The 24425-nt window shown below is 41.5% G+C and overlaps 2 protein-coding genes across 2 annotated transcripts; one reads left to right on the top strand and one right to left on the bottom strand.

The window, feature by feature from the left end:
* Positions 1-6639: 6639 nt before the first annotated feature.
* Positions 6640-8505, top strand: LOC139323733 (SCAN domain-containing protein 3-like). The gene has a single exon (XM_070953199.1). The coding sequence runs from the start codon at positions 6640-6642 to the stop codon at positions 8503-8505; it is 1866 nt and encodes a 621-aa protein (XP_070809300.1).
* Positions 8506-10978: 2473 nt separating this feature from the next.
* LOC139323509 (cytochrome P450 2J6-like) lies at positions 10979-24206 on the bottom strand. The gene is made up of 9 exons (XM_070952894.1): positions 24048-24206; positions 22583-22745; positions 20423-20575; positions 19281-19438; positions 18766-18939; positions 16286-16424; positions 13780-13967; positions 13204-13345; positions 10979-12119 (listed from the first exon to the last, which is right to left on the bottom strand). The coding sequence occupies exons 1-9, from the start codon at positions 24204-24206 to the stop codon at positions 11929-11931; spliced, it is 1467 nt and encodes a 488-aa protein (XP_070808995.1). The 3' UTR covers positions 10979-11928.
* Between the last annotated feature and the right edge of the window lie 219 nt (positions 24207-24425).

Raw genomic sequence — 24425 nt, 5'->3', positions numbered from 1 at the left:
TGAAGACGTTTCTTGGATGAGAAGCAAAATATTTGCAAAGCAAAAAACCAGAAAGTCCAATCCAGTCGCCTTTTGAAAAAAAGCACCTTTGGGAAAACTATGACCTGGATGCTTGAGAATCTCCATAGACACAGGATGATCACAGTTATCAAGTAGCTTCACTTCCCTCCTTTCCCACAACCCAATTTACTTTCTTAATTTAGCCTAGTTTATGAATCAGATCAAATGATTCCACCATAAGCGCTAGAAAAATATTGTAACCTTACCAATCGCCTAGCTTAAAAGCGATAGAAGCACAGCTAAAAAATAGAACACGAAGTTATGAAATTGGCATTCAACTAAGCTCAGTAAGCAAGCATTTTAATTAAGAATAAGTTAATGAGTGGAAATGTAATGTAAAACACTGCAGTACTGATGTAGATTGAAGAAAGGCCATTGAAAGAGGGAACAAGAATAGCAAGAAGACTCAGCAGCAAAAACAACAAAGCTCCACCAATAGCTTCACTTTAAATAATCAAGACTGGCAGGTATATAACCACTGCCTTTTGATTACTGAAAAAACATTTCTTTTCTTCTTAAATGATCTGTGTTTACGTTCTCCAAAGTACCAAATTTCTTTCAAAGCCCATGAAAATCAGACATAGTTCCAGAACTTATTCCATCTCAAAAAGCTAATGGTTCTCTCGAAAGCAGCCCAATTCCATTAACTATCAGAATTCCTTTGAATCAAACATGCATCTCTACAAAGCAGAATCCTTTAATATCTAGGTAACATTCTGAAAGTTTCTTTCCCTAAATCTTACTTTGATCTCCTCTTTTGCAGCAAGACGCTTAAATAATTGCAAGAAAATGTCCTCCGTTTTTGGCTGACTCACACAGCGGGGATTAATGAGGGATCGGATAAGAAGCCGTACCTGATCCAGGACCTTGAGAGGGTCCTTCTTACTGAACTGAAGCAGGTTCCCAATCAGGGGGAGGCCCCATGGTCCAGGGGGAAAGCCTTTGGGACGTTGGTTCTTCCATAAATAGAGGAACAGGAGGGAAAGAACGATCAGCCAGCTGAGAATAGCCATGTTGGTTAGAAAAGACGCCTCTCTCTGTGTCTCTTTGCTGCTGTGATTTTAGTAAAGATTAAATCTTTAACGTCATGATGAAAGATAAACTTTGGACAGAAGCCAGTTTTCACAAGCTGCAACTTAACAAAGAGGAAAATGTGGTTACATGCGGTTAAAATAGTACTCTTTCTCTTCATCAACAGGAGTGCCATACAGGTGGCCTTTTGTTAAGGTAAGGACAATTTAATACGTGACGAGCTGCTGTAAGGCTGTAAAGATGACGTAATGTGAATGAGTCAGCAGGGTTACTGCCACTTTAAGAAGCTGTCTATATAGGGGAGGCCATGTGAGGATGTCTCTCTTTCTCCTCATGTTCTGTCTCCATTGTAGTTCTCCATGTATTTTCTCTCATGTATTTTCTCTCTATGTGTGCTTCCTGTTATAGTTGAGGATTGATTGATTGCCCGATTGCACTGACCAATCAGCTCGTTGCAGAGGACACTCTGAGGAGGGAATGCCAGCTATCCAAAAGGGATCCTAGACCCACGAAGAGGGTGGATTTCCAAGATAGGGCCAGGGATACCTCAGAATGTTATTCTTGTGGGTCAAGGAACCACTTAAAGAGGGATTGCCCCAGGAACCATAGGGACAGGGGACAGCACGACAGTAGAGGGGGGAGGTCACCTGAATGCAGGTACCCAAAGGAAAGGGGGCGAGGGTGGTCACCCAACCCCAGGAAACACCACGAGCGCAGAGACCACTCCAGGGACAGTAACTCTGGCTCCATGTACGGGATCAGGCACGATGACCCAAATGACCAACATAAGGTAGAGAGAAACACATGGCTTCTGGACTCAGGGGCCACAAGTCACACTACTTGTAACCCAGAGCTGCTAGACTCACTCACAGAAGCAGACTCAGAAATAAAGGTAGCAAACCAAAGCAAGGTCAAAGTAGTGGGGAAAGGAAACATACACATCACACAGGGGATTTAGAAGGGGTACTGTACGTGCCAGAGATACCCCACAACGTGCTAGCCATCACAAAGCTGACACGGGACACAAACATAGAGATAAAATTTAAAGATGGAAAGGCACACTTGATCAAGCAAGGGAAAGAGATAGGAAAGGTAACCATACACGAGGGACTTCCCTACTTCACACCCAGCGCAAGGGAGGAAGAAGGCATTGATACCAACACGAACCACAAAGTAGATGAGTATCCAGAAATAGAGGGGGTGCAGCAAGAGGCAGGAAGTGGCCATGAGAAGGCAAACAAGTCTGTATCTATCGGCAAGCCATTGCATGATAACTGCGCCCACCTCCTCCACAGGAGGCTGGGACACATAAGCTTCCCCATTGTGAAGAAAATGACGGAATGTACCGAGGGTCTCAAAGTAAAGAACTGTGAAAACTACTTGGAGTGTTCGGTCTGTAAGCGTTCTAAGATCAAGGTTAAGGCCATCCCCAGGGGATCCAAACGAACCACAGAAAACCCTTCCAATTGGTGCATATGGACTTGGTAGGGCCAATGAAACCTTCTGTAGGGCATAGGAAGCGATTCTTCCTCACGATTGTGGATGACTACACCAGATACGGGTATGTCTACTCCCTCAGACACAAAAACGAAGTGTTCCAAAGGTTTAAAGAATTCCACAGAAGAGTAGATATGCAACATAACATGAGAATAAGGCAGATAATGACAGACAGGGGCTCAGAATTCATGACCAAAGAATTCACAAGGTGGCTGAGGGAACAGGGCATAGTGCATTACACCTCTTCACCTTTCTCCCCCTTCCAAAATGGAGTCTCAGAGAGAAAGAATGGAGTATTGCAAATCATGATGAGGTGCGCCCTGGAGGATGCTGGGATGGGGCAGCATTTCTGGTCAGAGGCACTGCACTACGCTAATTACACCCTGAATAGACTGTGGTCAAGCTCTATCAACAAGACACCATACGAGATGCTATACAACAGGAAGCCCAACATCGCACACTTACACATATTCGGCGCCCCAGCCGATGTCCACATCCCCAGACAATTAAGAAAGAAAGGGGAGAAATTATCAAAAAGACTGAGATTCGTGGGTTATGAACCGGGCACAAAGGGCTACAGATTTGTCAACAACAATAACCATTTTGTGGTTTCCAGATCAGCCAGTTTCCACGAAAACGCAAACTGGTCGAGGGTACACTCCAACGACATTCCAACCAATAGGGTCACATTCGAGCATGGCCAAGGCGAAAGGGAGGTCAGAGAGGTCGCAGGGCACAAAGCCAACCATCGCAAGGTGAGCATCAAAGAGTGGAAAGAAGGGCATCCTTCCCTGAAGATAGATGACCTGACAGACAAAGAGGCAGACAACATGCAGGAAACCGAGCCAACCCCGAGCAGGCCAATCAGAGAAACCAGAAATAAGCTACCAAAGAAGCTAGAGGACTACGTCATGGCCATACACAACACCCATTTCACGCCCAGCTCATATGAGGACATCCTCGGGCTCCCCCAGAAAGAGAAAGAAAAATGGATGTCTGCCATGGAGAAGGAGATGGAGAGCCTAAGGAACCTCCAGGTATACTCACCTGCCCAAATTCCAGAGGACAAAAAACCAACCAAATGGGTGTTCAGGGTTAAGACATTAGAGGACAACAAGGTCCTATACAAGGCAAGACTAGTCACACAGGATTTCGCCCAAAGATACCCCGAAGACTATACAGACACCTACTCGCCAACCGTCAGGGCGGAGAGCGTCAAAAGCGCCCTGGTGGTGGCCACCATCCTGGGCTTGGAGGTTTTCCAATTCGACGTACAAACAGCGTACCTGCACGCCGAGTTGGATAAAGAGATATACGTTAAAGCACCGCCTGGGTACAACGAGGGCGAGAACCAAACCTGGCTGCTGAACAAAAGCCTGTACAGGCTCAAGCAGTCAGGCAAAAGGTGGTATGACTGCTTAGCCAAGGCTCTTAGATCCATGGGTTTCGAGGCCACCTCAGCCGACAAATGCTTCTTCACGAAGAGAGAAAACAACACATTCGAAGGTGTGCTCCTTTACGTGGACGACATCTTGTACATCAGCAAGCACAAGGACAGATGTGACAAGTTCGCCACTGAGCTGGGTAGCCACTTCTCCCTAAAGTCACTTGGAAAGATCGATAAATACCTAGGGGTCCAAGTGATAAAAACCAACAAGGGTTTCCGCCTCTCCCAGAGAGAAAAGATCATCGAGCTGCTGTCCAAATGCAACATGTCCGAAGCAAAACCCAGCGAGACCCCCATGCAACCTGAGTTCCTGAAGACTATGTACGAGGAATCTGAACCCTTCACAGACAATAAATTGTATAGATCAACGATAGGGTCACTGCTGTATATATCCAACTGGACCAGGCCCGACATCGCCTTAGCCGTCAATCTGCTGTGCAGGCATGTAAGCAAACCCACGGTAACACACTGGAACGCCATCAAAAGACTACTTAGATACTTAAAATTCAGTGCGGATGCCCTACTCTGCCTAGAGCCAGAAACATCCGAGAAACCAAAGCTAACCTGCTATGCTGACGCTGACTGGGCTGGGGACATAGAGTGCAGAAAAAGCACCTCCGGCTACGTGCTACTACTCAACAATTGCCCCATCCATCGGTACACTGGAAAGCAAAAACTGGTGGCCACATCAACTACGGAAGCAGAATTTGTTTGCCTATCAAAGGCCGCAAACAATTTAGTATGGTTCGATGACCTGCTCTGCAACATCTGGGCTGAACCCTCATATCCAATAGTTATCCACGAAGACAACAAGGCAGCGATAGAGATCTCAAAGGCCGATGCTATAGGTCAGCGGTCTAGGCACATTGACATTAAATACAAACACGTCAGGCAGTTTTCAGAGATAGGTTTCATTAAGGCAGTACACTGTGACACAGAGGAGCAAACAGCAGATATTCTCACTAAACCCCTACCACATAAACAGCATGCGTATCTCATGTCTAAAATGCGTGTTTACTTGTAATTCATGCCTGTGCCTGTGTATTCCCTGTATGTATACAATCACTTCCCCAGGTACCCAGTTAGGCATTTAGAGGGGGTTTTGTCATGGTAAATGCCTAACTACTACATCTCCCTAATCACCCGGACCTGCAAGGGTTAACTGACCACATATCCCATAACCCCTGTAACCACTCCTTACCTCTTTGCCCCTCCTCCTGGATATAAAAGCTCCAACCACGTGGTCCACAGAGTATTCCAGATGTATACCTGAAAGAGAAAGGTACAAGGTCAGTGACCTCCAGTACCATCAAATCTATAATAAAGCTACAGAAAAGAATTGGAGTCTGTCTTTGAGTTATTGGGCTAGATCCAGCTTTTTAACATAAACAACAGATTATGAGATAAACAGACTCCTAAACTGGAAAGAAGCCCTACTGGGAAGGTATTTCTTAAACACTGGAATTATCTATATATAAAACTTACTCTGCTTTTATATTTGCTGTATAATCTAAACTAGTGGTCCCCAACCCCCGGTCCGCGGACCGGTGCCGGGCCGTGGAGTACCTGGCACCGGGCCGCGCAGCGGCCGGGGGCCATGATCGCTGCAGCGGCCAGGGGCCATGATCGCTGCAGCGGCCAGGGGACATGATCACTGCAGCGGCCGGGGGACATGATCGCTGCAGCGGCCGGGGGACATGATCGCTGCAGCGGCCGGGGGACATGAACGCTGCAGCGCAAAGGCTCCTGGGCCGTGCGCAAAGGCTCCAGGGAAGAGAGCCCCGCGCAGGTACGCACGTGTGGCCCAAAGCTGACGTGTACCTGCGACCCTGCAGACGTCTCCCCAGTCTCCCTGCGGCTCTACAGAAAACGCCTCGCTCAGAAGACGTCTCCCCGGTGTTCCTGCGCCTCTACAGAGTGCTGCGGCGACAGATAAGGTCCTGCAGTGATCTACCATCCCGCACAGGCCTGCTAGAAAGGGTGAGTGAACCTGCCGGGGGTATATGTGAGGGGACCGCGGGATGAAGAAGGGGAGGCGGGCGGGGGGGTTCGGGAGTCGATGAGAAGGACCCCGATGTTTTTTGGGGGGGGGGGTCCTGGTAATTGACTGAGGAGGTCCAAGTGTTTCCCAACCAGGGTGCCTCCAGCTGTTTCCAAACTACAACTTCCAGCATGCCTGGAGGGCCAGAGGCTGTCTGGGTATGCTGGGAGTTGTAGTTTTGCAACAGCTGGAGGCACCCTGGTTGGGAAACACTGATATAGATAGATGCATAGATAGGCAGAAAGAGAGGACAAGCATAGCTCCATTTTTCCCAAGCAGGGTGCCTCCAGCTGTTGCAAAACTACAACTCCCAGCATACCCAGACAGCCTCTGGCCCTCCAGGCATGCTGGAAGTTGTAGTTTGGAAAAAGCTGGAGGCACAATGGTTGGGAAACACTGACATAGATAGATGGGGGGGGAATACGAACAGCACACTATAGCAGGTTTTGGTACTCTCCAAGTGTGAGCCATGGCTAGAGGCCCCAAATTATCTCTAACATTATACAGTGAAATTACATATAATTTATATTAATTCTACCAGTGTCCAAACATATTAGCAAAGATGAGTACGAAACAGATGTCGTCAGAAAGTTTCCTTGGGAAAAAGAAAAGGCCCAGTGAAGAGACAGAAGAAGAGCATTCAGCATCAAAGAAACATAAAACTTTTAACAGACAATACAATGAGTCCTACTTGAAATATGGATTTATCGGGATAGGTGATTCCCACGCGCCAACCCCGCTCTGCATAGTTTGTGGTGAGCGGCTCTCTAATGAGGCAATGAAACCCTCAAAACTGCTTCGCCACTTGAATGCCAAGCACCCTGGATTAAAAGACAAACCCCTGCAGTATTTTGAAAGAAAAAAAAGGGAACACGAAGGACAGAAGATATTTCTGAGGGCCACCACAGCAATAAAGGAGAATGCTCGGAGAGCATCATATTTGGTGGCTAACCGTATTGCTAAGGCTAAAAAGCCATTCACTATCGGTGAAGAATTGATCTTGCCCTCCACTAAAGACATTTGTCGTGAACTTTTAGGAGAGGCTGCTGTAAAAAAGGTAGCAAATGTGCCTTTGTCGGCTAGCACCGTGACTAGGCGCATTGATGAAATAGCTGAAGACATTGAGACACAATTGTTGGAGAGGATTAATACTTCACCGTGGTACGCACTACAGGTTGATGAATCTACAGATATCGACAACAAGGCAATACTACTTGTTTATGTGCGATATCTTTATCAGGAGGATGTGCATGAGGATTTATTATGTGCACTATCTTTGCCAACCAACACCACAGGAGCAGAACTGTTCAAGTCACTGGATGGTTATATATCAGGACAACTAAAATGGTCCTTTTGTGTCGGCATATGCACAGACGGAGCTGCTGCCATGACCGGACGGCTGTCTGGTTTAACCGCTCGGATTAAGGAGGTTGCACCTGAGTGCGAATCTACACATTGTATCATTCACAGGGAAATGCTGGCAAGCCAAAAAATGTCACCAGAATTTAACAGTGTATTGAATGATGTGGTTAAAGTTATTAACCACATCAAAGCAAACGCCCTTAACTCGCGTCTATTTGAGCAGCTTTGTGAGGAGATGGACACAGAGCACAGATGCCTTCTCTTATACACAGAAATAAGATGGTTATCCAGAGGAAAATCACTATCCAGGGTGTTTGAATTAAGAGAGCCATTGCAAAGATTTCTCTCAGAAAAGAAGTCACCACTGGCAGCACATTTCAGTGACAAGGTATGGCTTGCAAAACTGGCTTACCTGTGTGACATATTTAGCCTGCTCAATGAACTCAATCTGTCCCTTCAGGGGAAAATGACAACTGTTTTCAAGTTGGCTGACAAAGTAGCTGCATTTAAAGCCAAACTGGAGTTGTGGGGACGGCGTGTGAACAGAGGCATTTTGGACATGTTTCAGACATTAGCGGGGATTTTAGGAGAGACTGAGCCTGAGCGTTCATTCTCCCAGTTGGTGCACGATCACCTGTCTTTGCTTTTAGAAAAGTTTGAGCGCTACTTCCCAACCACAAAAGACCCACGAACTGGTAAGGAATGGATCCGCGACCCATTTGTCAACAAACCAGACGAATGTAGCATGTCTGTACAAGAAGAAGATCAACTGCTGGAGATTGCAAATGACGGCGGCCTTAAAACTGTATTTGAGACAACAACTCTGCCGGTGTTCTGGATTAAAGTCATGGCGGAATATCCTGAGATTGCCACTACAGCTCTTAAGTCCCTTTTGCCTTTTCCAACATCCTATCTGTGTGAAGCGGGGTTTTCTGCAGTGACAGCAACCAAAATAAAACAACGAAATAAACTGGACATAAGCAAGACACTTCGGGTGTCATTGTCTCCTATTACCCCCAAATGGAACCGTCTCGTTGCAGAAAAACAAGCTCAGGGTTCTCATTGATTCACTAGATTCTAGTAACTAGAGCGCTTAGTTAAAGTTTAACTGTTAAAATGTTAAAGCACTTTATATTTATGTAATTGTATTTTATTTTGTAAGGCATGTTTAAATACAATAAAATAAAAGTTGTTTAATCAAAACAATCTGATATATAAACAATCAATGTGTCGTCGCGAACAACGCCCCCCACCCCTGCGCGCGCTCAGCGGGCCACGGTAAAATTATCAAAGGCTGATTGGTCTGCGGCGATAAAAAGGTTGGGGACCACTGATCTAAACAACAATGGACTAGTAAACTAGTAAACTGAAATTTATAGGAAGAGTGCCATCTGCTGACAAAAGAGGAAACTACAAGGAAGTGCTTTAAGAGACACTTGAATACTATAGCAGAGAATTGAATTTGCAAAGAGGATATAAAGGTTTTTTTTTTTATTGAAAAGTTTTAGAGAATTTTACAAATATTTTCCCATCCCCCCTCCCCCCTCCCTCCCCAACCCTCCCCTCCCCCGACTTCCCAGAGCAAAATACAGGATATAGCATTCAACAAACATATACTAACATAAGCTAACCATCTATAGACTCCTATCTTCCTTTTGTGCTTTAACTCCCCTTTTACTTGACTAAATATAAGTGCTTTTCTAAAATCTCTATTTTCATTCATGAACTATTTGAAACTTTTTAGTCCGATATTTGTTTTGAATATAGTCAATCCATCTTCTCCATTCCAAAATATATCTTTCATTTGAATAGTCCTTCAAATATGCTGAAATTTTGGCCATCTCTGCTAAATTTGCTACTTTCAGTGTCCATTCTTCAATCGTAGGCAAATCTTCCTTCTTCCAATACTGCGCCACCAAAAGTCTTGTTGCAGTTATTAAATTTAAAATCAAATTAGTCTCTATAACCGTACAATCTGTAATTATACCCAGCAAAAACAGTTGTGGGGTAAACTTTATCTTCTTTTTAAGAATGTTTTGCATAATCCACCATATTTTTATCCAAAATGCTTTGATTTTTTTACATGTCCACCATATATGATAATACGTGGCATCATCACACTCACATCACCAACACTTAGATTGTAAACTTGGGTACATAAGAGCTAACTTTTTAGGATCTAGATGCCATCTATAAAACATTTTATAAAAATTTTCTCTCAGATTTTGAGCTTGCGTAAATTTTACATTTCTAACCCATATTTTTTCCCACGTTTCCATCATTATTGATTCCTCAATATTTTGTGCCCATTTTATCATACAATCTTTAACTAACTCCATTTCCGAATCTATTTCTATCAGGTTCTATCAGGTTCTATACAACCTTTTTATATGCATTTGACTCTGGTCTCTGATTTGTTTTACCAAGTTTTCATCTGTTTGCATGATACCAATTTTCTGATCCTCTTTCCATCTAGCTTGTAACTGTCCGTACTGAAACCAAGTTTGAATTATCCTTTCTTCTTTTAATACATTCAAAGACTTTAACTGTAATGTACCTCTTTCCATATTAAGAAGCTCTTTATATGTAATCTCACATCTTATTTTTGTTCTACATTTATGTTCTCAATCGCATGTCTGGGTACTGGCCATATAGGTATCTTATCATTTAGTTTGTATTGATACTTTTTCCAGACATTTTCCAGACTAGGGGGAAAACATATTAAGGGAGTTGGAAGATACGCTTGAAAAAGAGACAGGGGCCTCAGTAAAAACTTTAGAAAATAGGCAGTGGAAGAGGGTAGAGGTGGGAGAAATACCTAGATTGGACATCCAAGAAATAGATATAGATGGGGTATTAAGAGAGAAATGGGGGAGGTAAGTCAAAAAAAAAAAAAGCATAGCAATTGAAGTATCAAAGCGGGCCAGAGATGATGGGTAGATGCTTTCTTATGTTTCCCTTTAATGTTGTTTTGACTTGTTTTTCCTTTTCCCCCTCTTTCTTTTAAAGCTTAGCAATTAAACTATAAGAATGCAAGAGATGATGGATGGATGATTCCTTTTCTTGGTTGTTGTTTTGAATTGTCTTTCCCTCCCTCCCTCCCTCTATTCTTTTTTCCCCCCTCTTTTTGTAGGCAGGTGGTTGTAAGTCGAGGACTACCGATACAGCTAGTAGTCCTCAGTGTGCCACTTCTCTGAAGTACCTCACAAGGCTGGCAGTAATATTGTAAGTCGGAAAGTACTTTCCTCCTCTTCATGTTTACAATCCAAAAAACTAGGGAGAGTCCCTTCTAAGATATTTGCCTTGTCTCCATTCTTTCCGCAGGCTCGGCTGCCTCTTAACTCACTATTTCCTCTTTTTTTTTTAATAGTTTTTATTAATAATAAAAAGAAAAAACAAAACCAACATAAATACATTGAAACAACATACAAAACAAACACACATCAATTCAGTCCAATGACTGACTCTTAGAAGATATTACAACGGTGGATTATTTTTCATATTTCTATTTGTATCAATATCTACAGTCACCTATTTACTTAGTTATATATGTACATATATAGTTGACTCCTTATTTACTTCTATGCATTTCTATTAAATAGTCAAAAGTCATCTTTATATTCCTATTTTTGCCTCCAGCCAGCTGTACCATCTTTGCCATATTAAATAGTAATCAGTATCATCTTTCTCTTGTATTTCTTTTGTGAGCTTATCCAATTCTGCACATTCTGTAATTTTAGCTATTATTTTGTCTTCTGTGGGTAGCTGTTCAGATTTCCAATGTTGGGCAAAGAGTATACGTGCTGCTGTGAGGATATGGATAATCAGATATTTTATTTCTTTGGTATATTGTGCTGTGATTATTCCCAATAAAAAGGTTTCCGGCCTCATTTCCAGTTTTTGTTTCGTAATTTCTTCAATCATTGTTTTGATTTGTTGCCAGTATTGTTTTGCCCTTCGGCATAGCCACCAGAGATGATAATATGTCCCTTTCTGTGATTTACATTTCCAGCACATCGGAGATGTATTTGGGAACATCTTGGCTAGGCGCGCCGGTGGGAGGTGCCATCGGTAGAATATTTTGTAAAGGTTTTCCTTGTAGGGTATAGACAATGTCATCTTGTAATTTATCTTCCACAGATTCTCCCACTTATCCAATTCAATAGTATATCCTATATTTTTGGCCCATATTATCATATTCTCTTTGACAACCTCCTCTTCTAATTTGATTAACTCACTATTTCCTAGTCTACAGCTCTTCCTCCTGTCTCCCAAGGACAGGTCCACATACCATTACATCCAAAAAACAGGATTATTTTTCTAAATCAAGTTTATACTATTGGACATAATTTTTTCATATCATTTAGGATAAATCTTTTGTTCACATAATTGGTTTAAGCCACGTAGCCTATGAATTTCATCTGGATCTTTCAAGTGTCTTTGGAGTTGATGACTTTGCTTTGAGTGATGGAAAAAACCTTCCCTCGATCTAGTCACTCTCCTGGCGGCCTTTCATGGATATTTTAAAGCTTGATGGGTATTGTGTGACACCAAAGGTAGGTGTGAGATCTGGTGCCTGGGATTTATCTGGCCAAGATAGCCGGAAGTTTCTCAGGATGGTGGTGAGGAAGAGGAAGATCTCCATCCGAGCCAGATTTTCTCCTAAGCAACCCCTTGGTCCTGAAAAGTAAAAGACAAGATGAAAGATCACAGCTATTCATCTAGAGCAGCACACACTTTGATGATAAAACAGCACCCCTGAAACTCAGACTTGTGGTTTTGTAGCGTCATGTGAAACTAACTAGTATCCTTAGGATTAATGGATTTATATCTTTGTGTGTGAGAGAGAGGGAGGGAGAGAAGGAGAGGCTGAAGGAGAGGGACAGGGAAGAAGATGGAGACGGAGGGGAGAGGGAGAAGGAGAAGGAGAGGAAAGGGGTAGGTTGAGGAAGAGGGAGAAGGAAATGGAGAGGGAATAGGAGAGAGAAGGGGAGGGAGAGGAAAGGGGTAGGTTAAGGAAAGGGAGAAGAAAAGGGAGAGGGAATAGGAGAGGGAAGGGGAAGGAAGAAGGAAAGGGAGAGAGAGAAGGAGAGGGAATAGGGAGGGAGAGGGAGAGGGAGAAGGAGAGGGGAGGGGGAAGGGAGGGGGAGAGGGAGAAGGAGAGGGAAGGGGAGGGGGAGAAGGAGAAGGAGAAGGAGAAGGAGGGGAGAGGGAGGGGGAGAGGGAGAGAATAGCAAAGGAAAACATGTGTTTCCTGGTTTCTGGAACGGGTTGATGAAACGACATATTTTAGCCTGCTGAAGGATACACTCATGCAGAGACGGAGTGCTTTCACAAATATGGGTGATGTTATCCCCAAAGTGAATATGCTTTTCAGTTGCTCCCCATTGGCCACATTCACATAATATTTATTTATTTATTTATTTATTTATTTATTTATTTATTTATTTATTTATTTATTTATTTACTTACTTACTTACTTACTTACTTACTTACTTACTTACTTATTTATTTATTTACATTTCTATACCGCCCTTCTCCCGAAGGACTCAGGGCGGTGTACAGCCATATTAAAACAAACCCATCACAAAAATTAAAAACCGTTAAAATAATTAAAGCATGCATCCTTGTTTTCTCCACCCAATGGTGCCCTGAAGTAGACTTAAGTACAGGAGCTGAGTTCACAGGGTTGTCTAATCCCTGGTTCTGTCTGTTGTGCAGCCCTTCCCATTCAAAGGAAAACAGAGAGAGAGAGAGAATTTACCTGCTGAAAATAGCAAAAAGGCTTCCGGCTTCACAAACTCTCCCTTTGCACTCAGGAAGTTGGAGGGGTTGAACTCATGTGGGAACTTCCACTGGGATTCATCGTGATGAACAGAATGGAGGTTGGTGAAAATGGCAGTGCCCTGCAAATATCAGGGCACAACCATCAATTTGGCTTAGCCCTTTTGAGATCTGGTTCAAAAATGAATTGATGATGGTGAAAAGAATCGTTCCTGGAATCGTAAGGCTTGAAGAGTTGGCTCTCCAACTTTTTCTGGAAAACCTCCAGCAATGGTGAGGCTGGCTTTCCCACTGATTAACCATTCTCACTTTCTGGAAATCCCCCCTTATTTCCCGGCTGGAGCTCCCTGTGATGTGTTTTCACCCAGGTGCTTTGGAGAATAAATTGGCCCCTTCTTTTCTCTGGCAGCCCTTTAAGTATTGGAATTATTGCTATGATGTCATGCCTCCCCTAATCCTTCGCTTCATTTGGCTAAATATGCATCGTTCCCTTAGTCTTCATTGCACAGTTTAGGCTCCAGACCCATAGCCCACCTGTGAAAGTTCCCGGTTTTACCTTGGGAATTTGATAGCCACCAAGCTGTGCATTTTGGATGGATGCATGAGGTACTCCGAGAGGACCAACAGTTGTACAGCGCTGGATTTCATGAATGACGGCATTTGTGTAGGGCAGCTTTTCCCGATCTTCACATTGCAGGTTTGAATTACTTCCCAGAATAGCATCTATTTCCTTCTGGCATTTCTCTGCAGTGCAAATAAATTAGTTACTAAGGAGGGTAAGGAAAGGGACTTCAACAAAATTATGCAGGAACTGCTCCCTGCGAAAAAGGGCTGAAGCATCTTTAAGTCTAGAACAACGAGGCAACATTCAGAAGAGTATCTGGAAGACAGCTCCCTTATTCACTGGATTATAAGAAGGGGAAGATATCCAGCCAAATGAGATGTGCAAGATCAATCAATTAATCAATCAATCAATCACAATAGAGTTGGAAGAGACCTTGGAGGTCTTTGACTCTTCTGATCAAAGCAAATTGGAGAGAGATAAGAGTCAAGAGAATTCAAAGTGGGCAGGACTTAGATCTCTTGTGGGCACGAAGGGACTCGAGACTGATGATGCACTTGACTCCTCCTTCAGGCTCAGCCATGTCATCTGCTACATACATTTTGATTCCCCATGTTTTGTGTCCTTCTCAACTTGGTGCTCTCTTTGAGTTGTGGGAGAGCAATGCATCTCTATCTGGGAATTCTTCTAGGTGTTATAGTTCTAAACATACCAGAAGGGATGAATCTGTCAAAATCCAAATGAAGCTTTTAGAAAGATTTATTTATTTATTTATTTATTTATTGCGATTTATATGCCGCCTTTCTCCCTAGGGACTCAAGGCGGCTTACAAAATGACAGCTTCAATACAAATCACAATACAATACCAAATTAAAATCAGTAACCCAATTAAAAACGATTTAAAATTATACCAGTGTACCCCCAAATGGATCAGTTTAATTGGCGGAAGAGCCACGTCTTCAGCTCGCGACGGAAGGAAAGAAGGTCGGGGGCTGTCCTGAGCTCAGTGGGCAATCCATTCCAGAGGGTCGGGGCTCCCACAGAGAACGCCCTCCCCCTGGGGGTCGTCAGCCGACATTGTTTGGCTGACGGCACCCTGAGGAGGCCGACTCTGTGAGAGCGCACAGGACGATGGGAGAACGGCTGGAGATGGTCCTGCAAGTACCCCGGGCCTAAGCCATGAAGGGCTTTATAGGTGAGCACCAGTACCTTGAAACGTATCCGGAGTGCCACCGGTAGCCAGTGCAGCTCACGCAGGAGAGGTGTTACATGGGAGTATCTAGACGCCCCCGTAACTACCCGCGCGGCTGCATTTTGGACTAGCTGAAGCCTCCGGACACATCCCAAGGGCAGCCCCATGTAGAGGGTGTTACAGTAGTCCAACCTAGAGGTAACAAGGGCGTGAGTGACCGTGGCGAGGGCATCCCGGTCTAGGAACGGGCGCAACTGGCGCACAAGACGGACCTGTGTGAAGGCCCCCCTGGTTACGGCCGTCAGATGGTCATCTAAAGACAGCCGAGAATCCAGGAGGACACCCAAGTTGCGGACCCTGTCGGAGGGAGCAAGGATTTCACCTCCGATCATTAAGGATGGAACCTCCAGATCCCGGGATGCCAGCATCCACAGCCACTCAGTCTTGGAAGGGTTGAGTCTAAGCCTGTTCCTCCCCATCCAAACCCGCACCGCTTCCAGGCAGTGGGACATCACGGAAAGGGCATCCCTAGGGTGGTCAGGGGTGGAGATGTAAAGCTGGGTATCATCAGCATATTGATGATACCTCACCCCAAAACCACGGATGATCTCACCCAGCGGTTACATATAGATATTAAAGAGCAGAGGGGAGAGAACCGATCCCTGAGGCACCCCACAAGTGAGAGGCCTCTGGGAGGATCCCTGAACCCCCGCCCAAACAGACTGCAGACGGCCCGAGAGATAGGAGGAGAACCACTGTAGAACAGTGCCTCCTAACCCTATCCCCCTGAGCCGCTGCAGCAGGACACCATGGTCCATGGTATCGAATGCCGCTGAGAGGTCAAGAAGGACCAGGATGGAGGAGCAACCCCCATCCCTGGCCCGCCAGAGATCATTTACTAGGGCGACCAATGCCGTTTCCGTGCTGTGGCCACGCCTGAAACCAGATTGGTAAGGATCCAGTAGTTGTTAAGTACGTCAGGATCCAGGTTAGGCTTCTTAAGGAGGGGTCGAACCACCGCCTCTTTAAGCGCAGCGGGAAAGACCCCTTCCTTTAGTGAAGCATTGACAATAGCCTGGATCCAGTCTCCAGTCACCTCCCTGGCTGCCGAAACAAGCCAGGAGGGACAAGGGTCCAGTAAACATGTGGAAGACCCCAACCTACCCATAATCCTGTCCACGTCATCCAATGAAACAGGCTCAAACTCAACCCAGATGTCTCCACCGAAAGATCTGGAATCACACCTTCAAGACCCATCCTGATTTTGCATGGTTAATAGAAGACCTTCGTCATTTGCTATTTCCGTACCTTGGACCTCTGGAAAGGCTACCAAATACAGCAATGCCCACCAAAGTGTTGAAGTCGTTGTCTCTGATCCAGCAGTTAAAAGGTCCGTCAGTAAAACTAGTAATTGTTCTTCTCCAAAACTTGAAACTTTCCTCTCTGCCTTTTATTTGTGAAAACAAAGAAAGAAAGAGAAAATAATTATCTACTTATAACTATTTGTTCAGTGACGGTTTGAGGTTATTACAGTACTGAAATAAATGTCTTAGGGACTCTTCTCACACTTATGACCATCAGAGTATCCTGCATTCACACAATCAAAATTCGGGCACTTGGAAACCAGCATGCATTTATGACAGTTGCACCATCCCAGGGCCATATTGATCACTATTTACAAGGTTCCCACTCTCTTTTTGACAAGCAAAGTCCATGGGAGAAGCTGGATTTGCTTAATAACCATGTGATTCAGTTAACAACCCCAGTGATTCACTTAACACTACAGGAAACAAGGTTGTAAAATTGGTTATGAATTGCTTCACAAGTGCCTTGCTTAGTAATGGAAGCTCTAGTCCCAACTGAGGTTATAGGTTGAGGGCCATTTGTATTATTCTAGAGTATTTTCCAATCGCATCTGTTGAATGAAGTTCATATTCATTCATGTTCTGATTTAGAGCAATGGGTTGGCAGGGTTTATGCAACAGGCTAAGCAAAGTCCCATAGATGAGTTCAGATAACACAATAGCTTGTTCCTTTCTTTAGGACAAAACTCTAAATCACACAAATTTCAAAAGACTTTGTGTGGAAGTTGTTTAACTGACCAAGCAACGTATGCTTTTAGATTATCACGTATGCTTTTAGATTATCAAACGAGGTGAGGGCCATCCACCAGAGACCTCTTTTTCATAGTCACACATCTGTAATGTGGTAGCCACAGATACAAGACCAGAACAACTATATAAGAGTGTAAAATCGACTATTGTTCTTATTCCAGACAGTACCAATAAAAATTGAAAAGACTTATTTCCAATATCTTAACAAGATAATAAGGAAATTTATATGGCAAGGGAAAAAAGCATAAGTATAAAAATGCTACAAGATGCAAGATTACGTGGAAGATTTGGACTGCCGAATTGGGAACTATATTATAAAGCAGCAGTATTGACTTGAATGAGGGAATGGATTAAGAAACACAAGATTATTAACTTTGGAAGGACACTATTTACAATTGGGATGGCATGCATTTTTATGGTATGGTAGAAATAAAATGCATATGTACTTTCATAGACATTATATAAGAAATGCATTGTTATTAATGTGGAAGAAGGTTAGAGATAAATACTATTTGAAAATACCAATTTGGTTATCAACAATGAAAACATTAATATACACAAATATTATTAATCTTAGAAATATTGTTACATATAAAATTTACTAATAGATAAAGAGGAATTGAAAGGGAAACGAGAATTGGAAGAACAGGGGATTGAGATGGACTGGTATATCTACCTGAAAATACAAACAAGATATGAAAAAGATGTAAACTATATGGTTTTTACTTAGAGATGACAGAGTTGGATAGGATACTCACAGGAACAGAGGATAATCAAAAAAAATTATAATTTCTTACTTGGCATTGAATTAGAGGAAAAACAAGTAAAGGAAACAATGATAGCGTGGGCAAAGAATTTTGGATATTCAATTGATCTAGATAGATGGCAACAGTTATGGGAAAGGAACTATAAATTAATAATGTCAACTGCATATAAAGAAAATCAATATAAAATGTTCTACAGATGGCATATGCCTCCTGAAAAATTGGAAAAAATGTTTAAAGACAAATCAGCTAAATGTTGGAAATGTCACCAGTTACCAGGACCTTATTGTCTTATGTGGTGGACATGCTCAGAAGCTAAAAATTATTGGAGTAAAATTAAGATATGGCTAGAAGAAATGATACAACAACATATTGCCTTAAAACCGGAGCTGTTCCTATTGAGTATCCTTCCAGAGAAAATTAGTAAAGAAAAGATATATTTGATTATTCATGTAATAATGTAATACAAGCAGCAAGGCTTGTATTTGCACAAAATTGGAAAGCAGAGAAAATACCTCTGGAAGAGGAAGTAATTAAGAAAATGTTAGACTGTGCAGAAAAGAATAGATTAACTTTGATAATTAAAGAAAGAGAGGATTCAGAATATTTTAAGGTATGACATCAATTTTACCATTGGCTAGAAAAGACATATAGATAAACAGATTAATAGTTATGCGAGAGAATGGTATAATTAAAATATTGTATTTTTGAAGAGAGGTTGTAATAGATTAAGAGAAAATGAAGAAAGAAGAAACAACAAGAAGACCAAGCCATTGAAAAAATACCGAAATGACACACGAAAGGATTGACTGATGTACTAAGTGTTTGTTTGTGTATAAAATAAAATAAAAAATGGCAGAAAATATGGGGAAGAGTGTAAAATCAAACAAAGGGGAGTGGATTTTTTTACCTTCTTTATTTCTTCTAGGTATGCATCAATGAAATTTTGGCTTTCTCCAGGAATCAAGGTTGTCTTGTGTTCCTCCACTTCCTTTTCAAGGAAAGCAAAGATTTTATGGGTATCTTCTACTATTCTCTGATGGGGCAGGGGAAGCCTCCTCACTAAGGGCACAGCATTGTAAAGCTGCCAAGAAGGAGAAAATAAATCAAAATTAATTAAAATGATCACCGGGTAATATACACTGTAGGGTGTTTGGGAGAGAAAAAATACCTTCAACTATCTATGTTTATGTATGTTATTTCATGTTCACCTTTTGATAGAGCACAAATATTAAACTAAGTTAATATTTCAACGAAGAGGTGTCATGCTCTAATTTACTCTGATTCTTACTGGCTCCTCCAAGTCAGTCATAAAATTATGATGTTCCTTTAAAAATAAATAAAGTTATGCAAGGAAAATTGGATAAAATTCCCACTAGCATTCTGGGAATCGTAACCATTTTCCTGCCCTCCTATCGAGGATACCATGGCCCATGGTCCCATCATCATTTCGATATTTTGATGTATCAAGTCCAACACAGTGTTGAAAGAGCTGTCGTTTTCAAAACGTTTCCCAAAAAGAATGGAAGACATAATGTTGGCGATTGCAGTTTCAAGGAATGGATGAGGATCAAAAGGTGAATCTGCAATACAATGCAAAAGAAAATAAGATTAGAGATAGTCCTGTGATGCATGAACAAACAGATTCATATGTGTATAATTCAAGCTAGCTACTTTATTGTTCTCTGCCTGTAATACAGGAATCTCCCTAGACTGGGAGCTTTCTCCTGGGAAGGACCAGAGAAGGCTCTAAATCACTCAAGGGGAGGTGAGATTGAATGCTCCTCACTTAGGCCTTCCTCCCATCCAAAATGGTTACTCTCCAAGGAGTCCTCGATTTACAACCATTCAAAGTTACAACAGATCATAAACAAGGTAATTAGACTGGGATTAGAAGTTCCAATGGCCATTTTCCCCAGATAATTATGTGATCTCATCTTGGGTTTTGTAGCTCGCATTTACAACTGTCTGCAGCATACCGAGATCACACAACCACGATTTATGCATTTTGCCAGAAGCCAAAGATTCACTAAACGACCGTGGTGATTTGCGTAACCACCTCTAATAACCAACAAAAGTTCATAAAATCTGATTAGTCACGTGGTGACCCACTTAACCAAAAGCATGACTTACAACCGTAATTCCCCTGCTCGGTTGTGATCATATGTTGAGGACTAACTATATGTACTTATGAACTATCACCTTTCATTTTCCTAATGTGCTTTAACTATGGAGTCCTTGATGATCTCTGAGCTTGATTGTTTGCTTGTAGACATTTCATTACCCACCTACATAACATCATCCTGTTACCTAGGAAGGGAATGAAATATCTGAAACCTACAAATATTCTCTACCATTGGAATTTGCTTGAAGTTTTATACAACCAGAATGCTAAGCTCCTCCCATTCTGCATCAACACACACACACACACACACACACACACACACACACACACACAAACATGGGTCTAACTGTGAGATCAACTGAATTCTGTCCTGTGGGAAAAAAAGAAGCAACATTGGTGTGATGATTTCCCAGCTATCCGGTCCTGTCCCAGGTGAGCTTACCTGAGTTTTCAGCAATTGCTTCAATCAAATATGATGCCTCCTGCAAGATCTTCTCTTCCATTGATTTTTTGCCGAGTCCAAAGTTCCTGAGAAGCATCAGTGAAAACCTTCGTTGCTTTTTCCATGCTTGGCCGTAGGGTGCTGTGACTATGCCTATAAAAATGAGAGATGGAAAATGAAACAATGGAACTACAATGATTTCCTTGTACAGGTAGACCTTACAACACTTCGTTTAGTGACCCTTGGAAGTTACAACGGCACTGGAAAAAAGTGACTTATGACTGGCTTTCATACTTACGACTGTTGCAGCCTCCCCATGGTCACATGATCAAAATTCAGATGCTTGGCACCTGACTCATATTTACGAAGACTATTAACACTGGAAGGACATGATCTACAATTGGGTTGGCATGCTTTTTTATGGTATGGTAGAAATAAGATACACACGTGTTTTCATAGACATTATATAAGAAATGCATTGTTATTGGTATGGGAAAAAGTTAGAGATAAATATTATGTGAAAATACCAATATGGTTATCAACAACAGAAGCCTTAATTCACCCAAATGTTTTTAATTTTGGAAATATTTTTAGAGATAAACATTTGTTAACAGATAAGGTGGAATTGAAAGGGAAACAAGAACAGGGAATTGAAATGGACTGGTATATGTATATGCAAATACAAACTAGATATGAAAAAGATATTAAACTACAGAATTTTTACTTAGGGAAGACTACGCTTGATAAGATATCATGGGAATGGAGGATAAATTAATTTAAAAATGTTACAAGTTTTTATTAAATATAGAACTAGAGGAAGAACAAATAAAAGAAACAATGATAGCCTGGGCAAAAAAAATTGGATATTCAATTGAATTGGACAAATGGCAACAACTATGGGAAATAAATTATTATTTATTATTATTTATAGAAAGAAATTATAAATTAACAATGTCCACTGCATATAAGGAGAATCAATACAAAATGTTTTATAGATGGCATATGCCCTCTGAGAAACTGGCAAAAATGTTTAAAGATAAATCAGCTAAATGTTGGAAATGCCACCAGTTACCAGGTTCATATTGCCACATGTGGTGGACATGTCCTGAAGCAAAAAGCTACTGGAATAAAATTAAGTTATGGTGGAGGAAATGATACAACAACATATAGACTTAAAACCAGAACTATTCCTATTGAGTATCTTACCAGAGAAAATTAGTAAAGATAATATATATTTGATTATACATGTAATAACAGCAGCAAGGATGGTTTATGCACAAAATTGGAAAGCAGAGAATATACCATCGGAACAGTGGTGGGATTCAAATAATTTAACAACCGGTTCTCTGCCTTAATGATTTCTTCCAACAACCAGTTCACAAACTGCTCAGAAAGTTAACAACTGGTTCTCCTGAAGTGGTGCGAACTGGCTGAATCCCACCACTGCATTGGAGGGAGAAGTAATTAAAAAAAATTTAGACTATGCAGAAATGAATAGATTAACTATGATGATAAAGGAAAGAGAAGATTCAGAATATTTTAAGATATGGAATAAATTTTACTATTGGTTAGAAAAGAAATATAAATAAGTTTTAAAAGAGATTGAAGAAAAAAAAATTTTGTAATTAGAATATTATATTAATGCAAAACCTTTGTAATGGATTTGGTGAGATTGAAGACAGAAGAGACAGAGAAGAGAAGAAATTTTTGAGGATAACAGCGAAATGTCACATGGAAGAAATGAATGATGTACTAAATGTTTGTCTTAAAAAGAAGTTATAAAAAAAAAGAAAAGATGTATGATATGTTTGTTTAAAAAAATAAAAAAACTTTACAAAAAAAACCAACAACCGTGTTTACTAACTTAACAACGGCAGTGATTCACTTAACAACTACGGCAAGAAAAGTGATAAAATGGGGCAAAACTCACTTAACAACTGTCTTGCTTAACAACAGAAATTTTGGGCTGAACTGTGGTTGTACATTAAGGACTACATGTATTTATCTTTTGCATACCTAATCGTAAAACCTGATTAATTAATTAATTAATCGTTCCTTGGATTCATCCATCTCATAATTGCCAACGTAACATAAAGATCCAACAAAGCGAACAACAAAAGTAGAGAGGAAAAACAGTGTTTGGAAAGGATATATTGGTACCTTTTTTCTTAATGATATCATCTACTATTGGATTATCTGGCCTTCCAGCAAATTCTGTGCCTTTTGTCACCAGGACCTCTTTGACTGAAGGAAACCCATGAGTGAAGACCGCAAGCGTTCCTCCAATGTTGAGACTGAAGATGGGACCGTATTTTTGGGCTAACTGAAATGAAATCACCGGGATTAATCTAGAAGCATCAGGAGATCAGTTGGAAGCAATCACTTGCAAGGATGCAACATGGAGGAGAGGCAAGAACCTCCATCACATGCCATCTCCTTCAAAAACCTTCAGCCTATCCTTTCCCCTCCTGTTCAGGCATAGATATAACTTCTTAGACGTAGAAGAATAATCGGATCTCTTGAGTAGAATTATACCATTAAATGAAATGGCCTTTTTTGCACAATGTGACCCATCCAAAACTGGATTTTCTTCAGGTATATCTGCAGACAGGCCAAATTATCTTCAATGCGATGTTTAAAAATATAGTATGGTCATTCAAAGGCGCTTTTTCTAAAGGGAACTGGACTTTCTTGGGGTTTTTTTTCCCTTTGAAAATATTTCACTTCTCTTCATAACTGAAGAAGCTTCTTGGGTGAAAAGCTAAACAAAATAAGGAAAGTCCATTTACCTTTTGGAAAAAGCACCTTTGGGAGAACTATGACCTGGATGATTGAGAATCTCCATAGACACAGGATGATCACAGTTATCAAGTAGCCTCACTTCCCTCTTTTCCCACAACCCAATTTACTTTCTTAATTTAGCCTAGTTTATGAATCAGATCAAATTATTCTTTCATAATCGCTAGAAAAATATTGCAACCTTACCTAGCTTAAAAGTGAAAGAAGCACAGCCAAAAAATAGAACACAAGGTTATGAAATTGGCATTCAACTAAGCTCAGTAGGCAAGCATTTAATTAAGAATAAGTTAATGAGTGGAAATGTAATGTAAAACACTGCAATACTGATGTAGATTGAAGAAAGGCCATTGAAAGAGGGAACAAGAATAGCAAGAAGACTCAGCAGCAAAAACAACAAAGCTCCACCAATAGCTTCACTTTAAATAATCAAGACTGGCAGGTATATAACCACCGCCTTTTGATTACTGAAAAAACATTTCTTTTCTTCTTAAATGATCTGTACTTATGTTCTCCAAAGTACCAAATTTCTTTCAAAGCCCATGAAAGTCAGACATAGTTCCAGAACTTATTCCATCTCAAAAAGCTAATGGTTCTCTCGAAAGCAGCCCAATTCCATTAACTATCAGAATTCCTTTGAATCAAACATGCATCTCTACAGAGCAGAATCCTTTAATATCTAGGTAACATTCTGAAAGTTTCTTTCCCTAAATCTTAATTTGATCTCCTCTTTTGCAGCAAGACGCTTAAATAATTGCAAGAAAATGTCCTCCGTTTTTGGCTGACTCACACAGCAGGGATTAATGAGGGATCGGTTAAGAAGCCGTACCTGATCCAGGACCTTGAGAGGGTCCTTCTTCCTGAACTGAAGCAGGTTCCCAATCAGGGGGAGGCCCCATGGTCCAGGGGGAAAGCCTTTCGGACGTTGGTTCTTCCATAAATAGAGGAACAGGAGGGAAAGAACGATCAGCCAGCTGAGAATAGCCATGTTGGTAGAAAAGACGCCTCTCTCTCTATCTCTTTGCTGCTGTGATTTTAGTAAAGATTAAATCTTTAAGGTCATGATGAAAGATAAACTTTGGACAGAAGCCAGATTTCACAAGCTGCAACTTAACAAAGAGGAAAATGTGGTTACATGCAGTTAATAATAATAATCTTTCTCGATCCTTCTCCCATTTCCTATTTGTTTCTCACTTTTCTCTATAAA

Source organism: Pituophis catenifer, unplaced genomic scaffold (assembly GCF_029215685.1).
Source record: "Pituophis catenifer annectens isolate HBS135680 unplaced genomic scaffold, rPitCat1.0.hap2 SCAF_13, whole genome shotgun sequence".
Classification (NCBI taxonomy): Eukaryota; Metazoa; Chordata; class Lepidosauria; order Squamata; family Colubridae; genus Pituophis; species Pituophis catenifer.
This window is presented reverse-complemented; position numbering and strand designations above follow the sequence as displayed.